Source organism: Neurospora tetraspora (assembly GCF_033439725.1).
Source record: "Neurospora tetraspora strain CBS 560.94 chromosome Unknown B0H65scaffold_1, whole genome shotgun sequence".
NCBI classification, from domain to species: domain Eukaryota; kingdom Fungi; phylum Ascomycota; class Sordariomycetes; order Sordariales; family Sordariaceae; genus Neurospora; species Neurospora tetraspora.
The window spans coordinates 4,478,586-4,494,727 of record NW_026944383.1 but is presented as its reverse complement, the minus strand read 5'-3'; the positions used below and the strand labels follow the sequence as shown (position 1 = coordinate 4,494,727).

The window sequence follows — 16,142 nt, the reverse complement described above, 5'->3', positions numbered from 1 at the left end:
TAGTTTCAAGACACTTCACATTTTGTTGAGCTTCCACTGAGTTGTATTCCTCTCTATTCCTTCATCCGCTCTTCACCTTAAGTTACCTCTCTCCTTTCAATACTATTATTCACCCGTCTTTTCACTGGCTTCTCACCATCTCTTCAATTCCGTTATAGGGAAGGAGGGGAATAATAGTCTCCATTAGATGCTCCTTCCCGGCCGGGCAAGTCGGCAATTGCTTGGTCCATCATACCAAGATCGTGCCTTCCTTTACAGGTGAAGATTAGGTTGACAATGATTGAGTAGGTGGAAGGTACGAGAAGTTACCAGATGACCAGAGCGCCGTCCTTTAAGCTCAGTCAGTACACACCCCCAATTGATATCATTCATTCCATATCTGTTCACCACTTCACGTATTATCATTTTCATCAAGTCGAGTTATGTATCATTAGCATCTGGCTAGCTAAGCCATGCGTTATAGACTTCAGGAACCTTCATACATATGGACAATCCAAAAAAATGGTGTTCCTTCATGTTGTTCTTCTCACTCGATCCTTTTTGTCCGCTCTCCTCATCGGCCAGTTTCGTGAGCTTTTCCCCGCCCGCCCGCCCGCCTCTTATATGCATGGAGAGAATAGATCAGTGACTAGATAAATATCCTCCGAATCCTGAAGATTTCCTACCTATCTAGCCATGTCCATGAAACCCACAACTCATCATCACACGCAAAACGAACCATCCCAAGTGCTGTGTCGGTGACCATGATCGACTAGCCATAAAAAACCGTACCGCCCATGGAATCCAAGATTCATTACCACAAGAAAATCGTCATCATCACTTCCCCTACATCACCACATTCTTTGCCTTCGCCTTCGCCGCTTTCGCCCCTCCTCCTCCTCTCCTACTCAAATAAATCCCCCACAAATCTTTCAACGTCCCAACCCACCCCCTAACGGTCCTGACCATATTCAAAATCTTGACAAACCTATAAACGAAAACCTCCACCATCTCATAATCATGCGCATGCACCTCCCAAACCGCGCCAGGCGGACTCCTAATCCCCCCTCCATCCCCTTTCCCTTCCCCTTCCCCCTCAGCATGTCCAGCATCAACAACCACCACCCTCCCGCCCACAACCCTCTGCCGCCCCCCAATAACCAACCCCCTCCCCACCACCCCCTCATCAGCCATCAACCTCGTCGCCGCATCCACCACATCCTCAATCTCCGCCTTCGACCCGCCCGCCAAGAGCGCCAGTCCGCGCCAGGGGATAATGGGGGTATCGACAAAGTACGGACACAAAACATTACACCGGATGCCTTTCGTCCAGGACGTCGCCCTCAGGGAGCGGAAGAGGCCGAGCACGCCGTGCTTGGAGGCTGTGTACTCCGTTTGGCCGGGGAGGGGAGCGAGGCCGGCGATGGAGGAGACGAGGAGGAGGTGGCGGTCGCGGATTGGTTGATTTTCACTGAGATGGGAGGAGGGGGGGTTGTCGAGGTCAAGACGGGAGACGCCGCCGTTGCGGGGAAGCCAGAAGAGAGCGAGGTGGGTGGTGTACATGACGCCTGTCAGGTTGACGTTGAGGACGTTTAAGGGCGGTGGTGGGGGTGGGATGCTGTCGTCGGAGTCGAGACCGGAGGGGTTGTCGAAGACGCCCGGGGCGCCCGAGGCTACGTCCCCTTGCTCGCTGATGCCGGCGCCGGCTACGACGGCGTCGATGCCGCGGGTGGGACTGGCGCGGGCGGCCATCTTGAAGAGGGAGACTTGGTCTTCCCATTTGGTCACGTCGCAGTGCTGGTAGTAGTGGTGCTTGGAGGAGCCGGGGAGGGAGCAGAGCTCGGCGATGAGCTCCTCGCCGGCGGAGTCGTTCACGTCGCCGATGATGATGTGGGAGCCGTGTTTGGCCCACTTGCGGGCGAAGGCGGCACCGAAGCCGGATGCCCCGCCGGTGATTAGGATGGTCTTGCCGGCGAGAGACTTGGTGTCGTAAGGAGCTGTGACATCGATGGGTGGTGATTGTTTGATAGTGTCGACGATTGACCAAGAGAGGTCGTCTGTTGTTATTGAGTTGTCCATAATTGTGGGCTTCTCGTCAAGCTTTGGTGGTAGGTAATGGCGTTCAACCTGGAAGTTGGTGAAGAGACAAACTTGGATGGCAAATACGGTTGCCCAATTGTTTGAAAACGCTGAGAAAAGGTCTTGTTTTATAACGCCAATCTACCGAGAACCTCGGAATCAAGTCATCCAAGCAAGTTCCTTGCGCAAACCAGATAAGGTTTAGATCCGATCCCTCGTGGTCTGTTATTTTGTGGGTAATGTAGTAGTGGGGTGGAAGCTATGTAAGTGATCTTCATGGATCAACGGTCGTTGACAACCGAGGCAATTAGAGTGCTTAAAGCTTATGATCGATAAAAGTGGCTGAAGAGCTGAGGAGCGACGGCGTCGAATTGAGTTTCTTTCAGCTCAGTGATTGATGTGGTGAAGAAAGTCAAGAGAGAAAAAGGGAAGAAAAGATGAGAACTTGGCACGAGTAAGCAGACAAGATTTTAATGCGAAAAGCTCCACCCTGACTAGAAATTACAATGACTTGAGTCGGAAAGAGGGGATGAAGAACAGGAAGTGGCTGTCAGTTCTTGTGACCTGGTGATGAAGAGCAAAAGTGATAACTTTTATCACAAATAAAACGGTGGGCAAAGCTGAAGAGAGGGGAAAGATCATCTGGCTCTTTTCAGCCAAGCGGCTAACTAGTATTTGCGCCATGTCAAGCCATCCTCCCAACATTGGTCCAACAAGGCGTCGAGGCGCGTTACATGACAATGTCAGTGGCAGCTGTCGTCCGCTCGCTTCCCTTCATTTATAGAAGGGGTTGCGTCACTGGGCTTTATCCAATGGTTGGAGTATTGGGAACTGCCAAGACTGCATCTGTTCCCAATGGGACAAGCATCGTGGACATGATCTCTAGACATGGTGCGATGAAGAGGTGGTACTTGATCGCTTGACGGGGGGATTTCAGTGATCAGATAGTCTCCGTGACACTCGTCTGTTGAACAAACAAAGAGCATCAATATGATCCCATGCCCATACTTCGGACGTAGAGTGAAGGCGACATGGCAACGTGCCAAGTTGGTGTTTCTTCAAGGGTGGTGACCTGGTAAGGCAGCCGTCGTATTTCTTTGAGCTCTCAGTCGGCTTGTTCACCGCTCGACCAGGCAAAAGATAGGGTACGTAGGGCTGGATGACAAGCATGGGAGATCCCGTACGTATCGTGGTGGGGAAATATCCCAACAACCTGGGGCCCAATTCGAGGCCAATGTTTTTCCCTATCCACATCTGGTAAGCCACCAGAAGACGATCGTTGGCTGCGGGTGCTGTGCTGAATCTGGAGCGGACACTGACGCGGCTCGAGAGGGGAGGGCGGCTTGACAATAACGCTGTCGTGAGATCACAAGGAATGCCTGTATAAAGCCCTTGCCCAAGCGTGGTTGGGTTATGATCACGACGGGGGACGTTGATGTTGTGCTTTCTTTCTCCCGTCGTTTCTATTGTGGGCAGCGCTGCTGACCTGTAAAAGACGTCGTGTTAAAGCCGGTCATGGTAACGGCCAAGCCTTGTGTGCAACGTCGAACAGATGCAGCACACTTTCCAGAAAGCGAGCAACACAGAAAAGGTTGTTGCTGTGGTGAAGCTGTATGTGCGGCGGCGTACTGCACGAACGATGTGCGACTCGACGCTCCTGAACCGGATGTTGATGTTGAGATGAAGATCAGGGGAAACTCAAACAGTGGCGAGGAGTAAGAATGAGGGGAACAGGAACGGAACAGTCCGTGACCTGTAAAAATGGAGCATGTGGACGGGTTCCAGCCCTACGGTCCGGCGATACGTACCGTACTGTACCGGTACAGAGGAGAGGTACTCCCTGCAAGTACTCCCGGAGTGGGACAGGGTCGCCTCCACCAATGCTCCAAAGTCGGACCAGACCACGTTGGAGCTAAGACGCGGCCCTGGGAACACCCTGTCTTGCGACCATTCGACCCTGATGGACACGGACGCTGTTTTCAGGGACAAAGTGTGCTGGACAAGTCCCCCAAGTTCCACGCTTGGAGCTCCCCGTGTCTGGCCCCACACAAGTGCATCACAGCTCCGATCGCCGGAGTGTTGAGGGAACCCTGTGGCGGGGCGCCGAGCCGATGGCGACTCATTTGTGAGAGGCAACACGAGAGAAAAAGTTGCGGAGCAGATCCCACCTCTTGTCTGGGAAGAAAGTGAAGAGCGCCATTGACTCACCTTCCTATCTGAACCATTTTCCTGCCCAAGAACTTTCCTGTTCTGTTTGCTTGATCCATTTCTTTTGAATCACATTGTCGTCTTAGTTTCCCAGCACAGCTCGTCATCATGTCTCAATTTCCTACCAGAAACGTTGGTGAGTCTCTGCGACACCCCACCTTTTAGGTTCCTCAGGGACACTTCAGCATGTGTTCAGCATGTGTCCCCGTCTCCAGACCGGGCGGATCCATGCCAACTTCTCCGATTTACACGCGAAATAATACTGTACCGGCCCGAGCACTAACCGTTCCCATGACGTCCCGCAGGTGTCTTGGGCTGCACCGGCTCCGTCGGCCAGCGCTTCATCCTGCTGCTCCAGAACCACCCCGTCCTGAAGCTCGTCGCCGTCGGCGCCTCCTCCCGTTCCGCTGGCAAGCAGTACCGCGATGCCGTCCGCTGGAAGCAATCCACCCCCATCTCCCCCGAGTTCGGTGACCTAGTCGTCCGCGAGTGCAAGGCCAGCGAGTTCGCCGACTGCGACATCGTCTTCAGCGGTCTCGACAGCGATGTCGCCGGCGACGTCGAGAAGGAGTTCCAGCACGCCAACATTGCCGTCTTCTCCAACGCAAAGAACTACAGACGCGACCCCCTCGTGCCCCTCGTCGTCCCGACCGTCAACCTCAACCATCTCGACCTGATCCCCCACCAGCGCAAGACCCTCGGCCTCGACAAGGGCTTCCTGGTATGCAACAGCAACTGCGCCGTCATTGGCCTCGTCGCCCCCTTTGCCGCCCTCCAGGCGCGCTTCGGCAAGATCGATACCGTATCCGTCGTCACCATGCAGGCTGTCTCGGGTGCTGGATACCCCGGTGTCAGCAGCATGGACATCATTGACAATGTTGTGCCCTTCATTTCGGGCGAGGAGGACAAGCTGGAGACCGAGGCCCAGAAGATCCTGGGTTCTCTCAACGCCGACGCCACTGCCTTTGAGGACCAGAAGCAGCTCCGGGTGTCGGCAGCCTGCAACCGTGTTCCTGTCTTGGACGGCCACACCGCCTGCGTGTCGCTGCGCTTCGCCCAGCGCCCGTCCCCGTCCGCCGAGGAGGTCAAGGAGGCCTTGCGCAGCTATGTTTCTGATGCCCAGAAGCTGGGATGCCCCTCGGCCCCCGAGCCCCCTATCAAGGTCTTTGACGAGGCCGACAGGCCCCAGCCCCGTCTTGACCGTGATCTCTGCAAGGGATACACTGTCAGCGTTGGCCGCGTCAGAGAGGATGAGAGCGGCATCTTCGATATCAAGTTTGTTGCATTGAGCCACAACAGTAAGTTGCCTTGTGCCCCGAACGCCTCTCGAGATCCTGCGCTAATACCTATTTGTAGCTGTTATTGGAGCTGCTGGTTCCTCCATCCTTAACGCTGAGGCTGCCATCTTCAAGGGCCTCATCTAAGGTTAGGCGGGCTGTTTTATAATTTTGGAAGAAAAATACCATATATGGGGTTGCTGCTGTGAGAGTATCAAAATGATACAGATGCATTCGGTTTCTTTTTTGGAGTTCTCATGGGTGAACTTGGCATGGAGTCTTGATGCGAGCTTAACTTACGAACCAAAAGTCTAGAAATTCATCTTTCCGCGCTTCTTTCTCCCTCCCATCCGGTGTCGTGCGGTTAGAGTGCGAGACACACCGGAAAGTCTAATCCGTTCTATGGTCTCGTCTATGAGAATCGAACGAATGCAAGTACCCGCCTGCTGCCATGCGTCTATCGCATGTTGTCCGTCCAGAGAGGCATGCTTGATGCAGCAGCCCGTCTTGTTGAATGGCGGGAGAAGCTTTCATCGAACTGTTGACACCCCCAACGTCTGTTGTATGGGCATGGCAAAGGCCATGTCTTGGCTTGCTTTTGCCTCACGATGCAGGGGAATGCCAATTCACGGTCTCTTGCAGACGTTGGAGTCTTAGCTAGACGATGCGCAGGAACACTATCGTCATGGGACTCGCCTTCTTCGACGTTGTGGAACAGAAGGAGGCGGGAAAGACGAGACCGAGTCGTGGTGTTTTAGATGCTGAGATCGAGCAGCAGAGAAAAACTCGATCCATGGAGCATGGAAGCTTTTCAATACTTCTGGTTTCGAGCGGTTGCCGGGAGCTAGACCAGTCGGGTTGCCATATAGCTCTCGAGGTAGCTATGTTTTGGGAGGATATCATCCAACGACCAGTCGATGTGAGATTCTCTATCACGGAGCAGACCGTCTGTTCGACGCCAAGGCCAAGGATACGCCAAACCGGCCATCGATATAACGGGTGTCGCCGTGAAGCAAGGGATGAAGGGTTGGATTTCGAAGTACATTTCGCGGGGGGTGATTGATCGCCGTCAAGGGTACCAGAAAGTAAGCCCTTAAGTTGTATGGTAAGGCCGGGTGTAGATGGTCTGCCGTCGTCGATATAAAAGATCGTTGGTCCGCCCATCACTTGGGCCTTCCTCCCGTCGCGCTCAGGCAGTCCTCGACCCAAGCACCATATTGGTAGGGACGAAGCATGCTGAAACCGTGCGACCTTATGCGCTGCTGCCCTTTACCTTTGGTATGTATCAAGGATGGTGCCCGATTTCGTTTCGTCTTTCTTTTCCGTCGTGATAAGGTGCCGTTGAATGGAGCGGAAGGACAAAGATCCCTCGCTACCGACCCATGTTGTGAAAGATGCGCACCAACAGGACGTTCTCTGTCAAACATCGAGTATCAAGACTGTTGTGGTGGCGACTCGACAAGTTGGGTGTAGCACACCTGTGGTGCTTCTGTTGACAAAGTGAAGTTGGCTCGTTGGGAGTTGAAGGGTTGAAATGGAAGCTTGACTTCATCCTAGCAGCGGCACGTTCACGGCACGTTAACGGCACGCGAGGTGGGGCGTCATTGATAGTAGTGGAGCCCACTAAAGATGAAGCAGCAACAGCTTGACAGTGCACCGTTGCACCTGCAGCTCAGGCGGTCCTGTCCCTGTCCGAACCTTGTGAGCTTCCCCTGCCGCCTAGCCTGGAAGTGGTTCCAGTGTGGATTCTGGAGAAGTGGAATTAAATGAGGTGCAGCAACCCCATCACCCCAACACTCACCTACCCTCCAACTGTCAGGCCAACGACGGCATCTTGGCTTAACCCGGGCTCATGATCCCTCCGTACTCCTCCTGACCCCGACCTGACCAACTGAAGACCCCGACCACGACCCCGACCCTGAACGCGCGACTCTTGCATCTTGTCCAACATAACAGAAAAAGTTACTCGCGATTAGCATTTTGGCGTCTCCTCCTCGACAAAGACACGCCACTCCCATCACCACCGAATCTGTGCCCAGCGACCCAACACACCCCGAGTTGCCTCATATTCGCAATGTCTCTAGGAGATGCGTCTGCGCCAGCAACATCACCGACACCAGACAGTGGCAGCCCGGTGACAGCAGCAGCGCCTGCGCCGCCTACAGCACCAACACCTAACGATGAGACCAAGTCGCATGTTCAAGATGTGCTTTCTTCAGAGGTCCGTTCAGACCGGGCGAGTCACTTTTCTTGACGCCGATTCAGTTGCTAACCTGGGGATTTCCGAGAACAGATTGGTATCGCGACGATGCTCAACCGATTGAAACAGAGCATCGCGTCCGCAAAGGTACGAACCCCTCGAATTCCAACTACGACGACCGAATCATCACCAATTGGGTTAGACACAGCAATCTAATAGGATTTCCGTATAGGAATTCGCGACCTTCCTGAAAAAGCGTTCAGTACTCGAAGACGAACATGCGAACGGCCTCAGAAAACTCTGCAAAGCATCTCACGAGAGCTCGTCCCGCTCGGAACACAGGGGCGGAACATTCGCCAAAGCCTATGAAGACATGATGACGATCCACGAGCGCATGGCCGAAAACGGGACCCAGTTCGCCATGTCCCTCCACCAGATGCACGAGGACCTATTGGAGCTTGCAGGGATTGCCGAGAAATCCAGGAAAGGATGGAAGCAAAGCGGACTGACGGCCGAGCAACGAGTGGCCGACCTCGAGGCTGCTATGCGCAAGTCCAAGTCCAAGTACGATGCCTTAGCCGAGGAGTACGACCGAGCCCGCACCGGCGACACCACTGGTCAACAAAAAGGCAAAATGTTCGGCTTCAAGGGTCCCAAGTCAGCTGCCCAGCATGAAGAAGACCTCTTACGAAAGGCCCAGGCCGCCGATCAGGATTACCAGGCCAAGGTCAACACCGTACAGACGGAACGTGGAGAGCTGCTCAACAAGATACGGCCGGATACCATCAAGGCTCTTCAAGAGATTGTTAGAGAGTGTGACGCAGGTGTTGTCTTGCAAATGCAAAAGTTCGGTAAGTGCTTTGGCATTGATTCTCTTCCCAAGGCTTGATGCTGATGATGAGACGGGCAGCGTCCTTTAATGAGAAGCTCTTGCTTAGTAACGGCTTGAGTATTAGCCCTCTGAAACATGGACCGGAAGCACGCAGTTTGCGCGAGTGTGTACAGGCGATCGATAATGACAAAGACCTGGATACGTATCTCCTCGGCCAGTATCCGCGACTACCTCCGAGGACAGGGGAGCCCAAATATGAAAAGAACGCTGTAAGTCGTATAAATCTTCTGATAATGCCATGGTCATCGAGCCTAACCCCCTGCTAGCTCCTGGACCCGGCAAATCGCACTACTACAACTCCGTATGTGCCACCGGGTGGCAGTCAACCGACGGCACCCACGCATTCCCGAGACTATGGGTCGATGAACTCGAGGACGGGGCCTTTGAACGATACTCCCACTGCGCCTCTGGGTCATCACTATGGCCAGAGCTCTTCCTCGATTCCGATGATCCCAGCTACTCAACAGTCCGAATCACAGCCTTCGCACGAACGTAGCTTTAGCCATGGGAACATCCTTAGTCAGATGAGCACCCCTTTCAACCCTCAGTATGGTGATTCTCGGGGTGCGGCGACCCAACAGGCACAGGCCGCAAGCTCCAGATACAATGGCGCCATCGGATCGATCTCGTCCTCGGGCCCTCCACAACTGGGAGAGCTACCATTCCAATATTCCCAGCCTCAATCACCACCATCGACAACCCAACAACCACCGCAACAGCCATCTCAGCCGCCACCACAACAAACACCCCAACAACCGCCGTTCAGTCAACCTCCTCCGCAATCCCCAGCGCCGCTAGCATATCCAAGCCAACAGGGATATCCTGCCGGTCCTGCACAGGGAAGACAGTCGACGCCGCCCATGGCTCAGCCTACGCGGCAAGTCTTTGGCATGTCGTTGTCCAGGTTATACGAGAGAGATGGGCTGGCTGTTCCTATGGTTGTTTACCAATGTATTCAGGCTGTGGATCTCTTCGGCCTTGGCCTCGAAGGCATCTACCGACTTTCTGGCTCCGTACCTCATGTGAACAAGCTCAAGACTCTCTTTGACACAGGTAAGACATTCAGCCTAACCCTTTGTCTGATATTGACCCAAGGCTAACGAGAAACCTGCAGATTCTGGCTCCAGCAATCTCGACTTCCGCAACCCCGAGAACTTCTTCCACGACGTCAACAGTGTAGCTGGCCTGTTGAAACAATTCTTCCGCGATCTTCCCGACCCGTTGTTGACTAAGGAGCACTACGCGTCGTTTATCGAGGCAGCCAGTAAGCATTCTCCCCCCTCTCTTCATCAGTAAAGTTACGTCAAACTAACAACTCACCCCCCTCCATAGAAAACGAAGACGAAACAGTCCGCCGTGACTCCCTCCACGCCATCATCAACAGCCTTCCCGATCCCAACTACGCCACCCTCCGCGCCTTGACTCTGCACCTGCACCGCGTCATCGACAACTCGAGCGTCAACCGGATGAGCTCGCAGAACCTGGCCATCGTCTTTGGGCCGACGCTGATGGGCACCGCGGGTCCCGGCGCCAACATTGCCGATGCCGGGTGGCAGGTTCGCGTGGTGGATACCATTTTGCAAAATACGTATCAGATCTTTGATGATGATGACTGATTATGTGTGCCTGTCCCAACGGAGCTGGCCTGGAGCGGAACTGAGGTAAAGTTTTGATGTGCTGGAGAGTATTGGATGAGTAGTGGGAAAGAACAAAAAGTCTTGTCTTATCAGCATTGGTTTCAGCGGCTAGGAGGGGACCTCACTGAATTGCGTCCATGTTCAGAGTAACGTCCCCTGACTGTCAGCTGCTGGGATTTACAGAGAGAACGAAAGAGTGAGTATGGTTTGAGTTGCGTTGCTTACTAGTTTTGCTTCTGTAATAAACCCTTCTTTGAAATGAGTTTGGTTGGCTGGTTGGATGGATGGACATTGGGAATTGGGAATTGCATGGTTCAAGGCAGGTGGAAACAGTGAACGAGCAGGGCAAGATTGAGAGAAAGAGAGACGACAGAAAGAAAGAAGGGAGAATAATCAAATGTTGTTGCATTCATCACAAGTTGCTAGTCTACTTCTAGTAGGTACTCGTATAACCCGACGACCGATGACGGGAGCGAGGGAAGTCTGTACTGTCTTCCCACTTGAATTCGACGAAGTCAACAGTGTCGACCATGGAGTTGATAACACAGATTGGAAATGAGGGAGAGAAGTGTAAAGTTGAGATTCATTCCATTCCAATCAAACACAACTATGTACCCCCAAGACTTTATATACGGAATCATTCATACCCAAGTAAACTATCCCTACCCAAGAAAATCATCAAGACTAAAACCAAAACCCAAAAGTCCAATCGCTCGCTCATCAAAAAGTGAAATCCATCAACCCATAGCAGAACCTACCGCACAAACAACAAGAAATACACCACCCCCGCCAGCGCCACCAACAACGGCACCAACCTCTGCCACAAGAGATTAACCACCTCCATCGCGCCCTCAAAAGCATCACTCCCTCTCCTTCCCGGCTTATTACCATTAACCCTCGTAATCACCCCCTCCTTCATAATCCTCTCATCCATCTCCCTCCTCATCCGCCCACTATTCCTCTCTTCATTCGTCGTCCACGGCGCCTTTGTGTCCCTAGGGAACGTCTCCTCAAGGATCTGCTCAGCAGTAATCTTCGCTCCCGCCAGCACAATCGGCACGCCCGTTCCGGGGTGTGTGCTAGCGCCGACAAAGTAAGCGTTATCGAGTCCCTTAGCCTTGGTGCGGGGACGGAAGGCGAGCACGTTGAAGAAGTCGTGCGCCAGGCCGAGGATGGCGCCCTTGCTGAGGTTGAACTTGGTTTCCCAGGTGTAGGGGGTGTTGATGATTTCGTCGGTTATAAGGGGGGAGAGAGAGCAGCCGGTGCGGGCTTCGATGGTGGCGAGGACGGCGGTGCGGGCTTTGGAGATTAGAGAGGGCCAGTCGTGCTCTGGTTGGCCGTTTTGGAGCAGGTGGCCGACGGGGACGAGGGCGATGATGGCGTCGCGGTTGGGAGGGGCGGCCGAGGGGTCGACGCGGGAGGGGACGTGGATGTACTGGTTGGGGTAAGGTGAGGTTAGAGGGTGGACGGACTGAACGGAGAGGGGGGAAAGGGGAACTACTTACGAAGCTGGGATCGTCAGGCAGGGCCTGCCTCTCAAAGATGGCGTCAAAGGACTCCTTGTACTCCTCCGCCAGGAAAATGTTGTGCGTCTCCAACTCGGGCGCCTTGCCCGACAAGCTCCAGTAAAAGGAAATAGAACTGCACGACGCCTTGCGGTTGTTAAGCTTGCTCGCGTACCGCTCGATACCCCCAATCTCCTTCGGCAGGAGGTTGTTGTACGCATACACCAAGTCGGCGTTGACCACCACCAGATCGGCATTGAGCACCTCTCCGTTCTCAAGCTGGACACCCGTCGCCTTTGGCTTCTTTCCGTTCTTGCCTCCGTCCGTGAGGACCTTCGACACGCCCGTGCCGAGTCTATACTTGACGCCCATCCTCTGTCCAATGTTCACCAGCGCCTCCAACACCTTGTGGAAGCCTCCGCGCGGATACCAGATGCCCTCGGCCAGTTCCGAGTACTGAAGCAGACTGTACGTCGCCGGCGCCTCGAACGGGCTCATGCCCATGTACATGGTTGCGAAAGTGAACACGCGCTGCATGCGGTCCGTCTTGAAGAACCGGCCGGCGCGGTGCCAAATGCTCTCAAAGGGGTGAAGAGCCATGAGCAAGCGGATGACAAGCCGGGGATCGGCCAGCTCGACGATCGACTTGAAGTTGCGGTGCAGGACGTGTCGCAAGCTCGTCTCGTAGTGCTGGTGGCCCTCGGCGAGCCACGAGAGGTAGCGGCGGAAGCCGTCGGGGCCTTCCCACTTTTCGATCTCGAGCTTCATGGCGGCGGTGTCGGTGGTGGGCGAGAAGCGCTTGCCGTCGGAGAACCAGATGTTGTAGTTGGGGAAACATTGGAGGAGCTCGACTCCTTCCTGCTCGAGGGTGGTGCCTAGGTCTTCGAACGTCTCGCGGAAGAGACCCGGTAGGAGGAGGAGTGAGGGACCTTGGTCGAAGCGGTAGCCGTCTTTTGTGTGGATGAGACTGCAGCGACCTCCTGTGAAGTCGTTCTTTTCGAGGACTGTGACGTCTACTCCGGCTTTGGCCAGACGGGCTGCGATGGCGATACCGCCCGCTCCTGCGCCTGTTGGTGTGGTGAGGAGGTTAGCATATGTTCTGACAGTAATATGAAGAGTTCAAACTCGAGATAGAGAAACATACCAACAATAATGGCGCTCCGTGGCCTTTGAACCTCAGCCATGATGTCTGTGTGCTGGGTTTCCTTCTCTAGAACCCTGTCGTAGTTGTCGTAGTTGTCCTTCTCTCTGCGCAAGATCCCGAGAAAATCTGAAGAGTCCGAGGGTATACAATCTCAGACGTCCGAGTTGGAGAAAACAAAAAGTAAGAAAGAAAAAAGATCAGAGAGATCCCCTCAAGGTAGGCAAGTTTCGCTTCAAGAAAGTCGAAGAGCAAGGTCGCCGAGCGGTGATCAACAAAGAAAAAAGCAAAGAGCTAAGCTGGTAGCAAGAGCAGGAGCAGGAGCTTCTCACAAGTAGCTTTCAACAGGTACAGATCCAACCGTTCGGAGAGAAACAAACCCGAGACAGAACTTTTTTTTAAGACAAGTGATGATGCGCACAGTCTGTATTTAGATCTTTCTCCCATCGTACAAGACTCACAAGTGGAAGCTGTTCCTGGCACATCCGCACTGCATCCCTCATCCGCGCCCATATTTCCCCTCCTCCCCTCCCCATCCATTCGATTCAGCAAGCATTCCTTCCGTTCCGTGGGTCGACGATAGCGAGCGGGGACGGCATAACATGCTCAAAAGTCTCCATTTGGTACATTTGGCGGCGTGGTTCGATCTTTGCTGTCTTGCGAAGAAAGGGTCGTGGATCGGTACCAAAGTTAACCGATCAATGCCCTCTTCGCACGATGTCATCGCCGCCAGAATCGTCTTTTGAATCGGACATAACGCTCCCAACAAGTGGAAGTTAATTAAAGTGGGGACATGATTTACTGGAGATTGATTGATTCCATATGTTCTGTGTGACTAACTCGAGCGCTCTAGTATAGGGCGTTCTGGGGGTAACCCATATTTGCCAAGACCTATTAAATTAAGTAGCTAGGACTCTAGCATCTAGCCCACATCTAACCAAAATACTACCCTAAAATCTAACACACCCCCTCACTTACAAACCTCTTTTTTTCTCTTTAAAGTCAAAAGTAAAGCTATTTGTATATTACTCTCGTCGTTTTATATTTCTAAACCTAATATTTTATCCAAATCATCAAAATCCACTTCTCCTAATACCGGATTATCTCCTCCTCCACTATCTTCCCGCGGTAACACCTCAACTATCCCCAATAACTCACTAAACCTCCTATACTCTAAAATACCTAATACTTTTATCAATCCATCTACTAACATCAACTTTATTTCCAAATACTCAATATTGAGAGTCTTTTTCTCAAAAGTCTCTCCTCTTAATTAATATCTATAAATATCTACATATCTCATCTTTATACTAAAGGTAAGCGTCTCCTCTATAAATACCCTAATAATTTACTAATTATTATAATATTAAATAAGAATAGAATCCTCTAATAAATTCACCCCTAATACTAATATTAATCGGGTTGACAAAAGGGTCTCTTTAACTACTTTCTCAATTATATATAATTCTACTTCTATCGTTAACGTAGCAACCGCAATTTATTTAATTACTCCTCAATGAATCAAACTACTATATAGTTTAATTATAAATCCTTAGGAACTTTCAGAATTACTCTTATTATTAATAAATAAATTATTAAAAGCAATTTCGAATTTATTACTCCCGCCAAAACAAAATACCCATATTTTTATTATTTTTAAATACTATATAACCTTCTCGCTCGCTGCTAAGTAAGTAAAGCTAGGATTATAATTATGTTTAACTAATTTATTTAATAAAAATACAATATTTAATCGAATATTAATTACTACGTATAGCAAAGAGCCTACATTAATCTAGTACGCTCGTATTTCTACGTAGCTAATAATACTTTCGAAGGGAACTAATTCTTTATAGTCTATAAATACTAAAATTAGTCGATAATTAGATTTAAATAATTTAATAATTTCATTAATATATATTTCTTAAAATAATTAAATCTTTCCTTAATTTCAATTACGTATAATTTTAATACTCAAAAACTATTAGAATTCATCTCCTCCTATTAAGTAATATTATAATTATAATTCTATTATATATTTCTTAACTTTATCTATCTTACTTTTATTAAACGTAAAAACGATATTATTAATGTAATATAGTATAAAAATACCGTTTTTCTTTATAATATATGGGTTTTCAAAAATCGCTTCAAATCCTATTAATTTAAATACCCCGTTCAATTCTCATTACTATAGTAAAAGAGTTCGTCGGAAACTATACAAAGCCTTAATAAACTTAAGAACCTTCCCTAGTATTTAATACCCTAATAATATATGTATATAAATCTCCTTATCGGAGTAAGTATTTATAAAAGTACTAATTACATCATATTAAATAAATTCAAAATGAAAGCGAATAGCGAGAGTAATAATAATACAATAATTAACTCGTAAAGGTAAACGTATGTATATTAATTTTTATCTTTTTCTACTAATTACCCCTTATAACGAACCTTACTTTTACTTTATTAAATATCCTATTCTTATTGAACTTATAGGTATAAACCTATATATAATTAAAAATTTACTTACGTTTAAAATAGAGGATATTCTTATCTACCTCCATCTACATCTTTATATCTTTATAACTCTTAAAGTAAGCTTCCTCTACTTCTTTAAATTATTAGCTAAATACATAGTTATTAAAATCGTAATACTTTTTAAATACTAAGGGGAGATTACGTTAATATACCTTATTAAAACGATTATATTTTATAATTAACCATTCGACTTCCGCCTTAATAATTATCTTCTCATTTATTTCAGTTATTAATTAAATTAATTTACTAACTTTAAAAGCAACTTCCTATAATTCTTAATAATAAACGTACTAATCGATTACTTAATTAATAAAAGCCGGCAAAAAATACAATTAACGGAATAAATAAAACCGATGGGTATAAACCTATAATATATTTAATAAATATTTTATCGTTAATAAACTATTAAATTAATACCTTCTACAATTAATTACTCTTATTTTAAAAAACTTCTTAATTCTCTTAATAGTCTTCCTAATTTTAATTACAGAAATTTAACAAGAGAGGTTTGATATTACTATCATTAATATTATTTAGTAATATATAGCCTTCAATATAGGATAATTCAAATACCCCCAAAAGTTAACTAGTAGGCTCGTCTAATTTATTAAATAAATCGGCGAACTTCTTACTAATAATTTTAAAATCGTTTTTAAACTTCTTAATATTTAAATAGTAAATAA

The 16,142-nt window shown here is 49.5% G+C and overlaps 4 protein-coding genes across 4 annotated transcripts; 2 read left to right on the top strand and 2 right to left on the bottom strand.

Moving 5' to 3' along the window:
• Window positions 1-588: 588 nt before the first annotated feature.
• B0H65DRAFT_41209 (uncharacterized protein) lies at window positions 589-2,525 on the bottom strand. The gene has a single exon (XM_062823842.1). The coding sequence runs from the start codon at window positions 2,056-2,058 to the stop codon at window positions 826-828; it is 1,233 nt and encodes a 410-aa protein (XP_062686634.1). The 5' UTR covers window positions 2,059-2,525; the 3' UTR covers window positions 589-825.
• Window positions 2,526-4,258: 1,733 nt separating this feature from the next.
• B0H65DRAFT_41229 (aspartate-semialdehyde dehydrogenase) lies at window positions 4,259-6,029 on the top strand. The gene is made up of 4 exons (XM_062823844.1): window positions 4,259-4,402; window positions 4,572-5,564; window positions 5,623-5,691; window positions 5,859-6,029. The coding sequence occupies exons 1-3, from the start codon at window positions 4,375-4,377 to the stop codon at window positions 5,688-5,690; spliced, it is 1,089 nt and encodes a 362-aa protein (XP_062686633.1). The 5' UTR covers window positions 4,259-4,374; the 3' UTR covers window position 5,691; window positions 5,859-6,029.
• A 1,436-nt stretch (window positions 6,030-7,465) lies between these two features.
• B0H65DRAFT_41108 (uncharacterized protein) lies at window positions 7,466-10,539 on the top strand. Its single transcript, XM_062823836.1, has 7 exons — window positions 7,466-7,764; window positions 7,837-7,890; window positions 7,976-8,594; window positions 8,654-8,844; window positions 8,902-9,688; window positions 9,750-9,899; window positions 9,968-10,539. The coding sequence occupies exons 1-7, from the start codon at window positions 7,618-7,620 to the stop codon at window positions 10,249-10,251; spliced, it is 2,232 nt and encodes a 743-aa protein (XP_062686632.1). The 5' UTR covers window positions 7,466-7,617; the 3' UTR covers window positions 10,252-10,539.
• Window positions 10,540-10,853: 314 nt separating this feature from the next.
• Window positions 10,854-13,213, bottom strand: B0H65DRAFT_41125 (putative phytoene dehydrogenase AL-1). The gene is made up of 4 exons (XM_062823837.1): window positions 13,097-13,213; window positions 12,922-13,047; window positions 11,778-12,844; window positions 10,854-11,707 (listed from the first exon to the last, which is right to left on the bottom strand). Exons 2-4 carry the CDS (start codon window positions 12,959-12,961, stop codon window positions 11,027-11,029), a joined length of 1,788 nt encoding a protein of 595 aa, XP_062686631.1. The 5' UTR covers window positions 12,962-13,047; window positions 13,097-13,213; the 3' UTR covers window positions 10,854-11,026.
• Window positions 13,214-16,142: the final 2,929 nt, after the last annotated feature.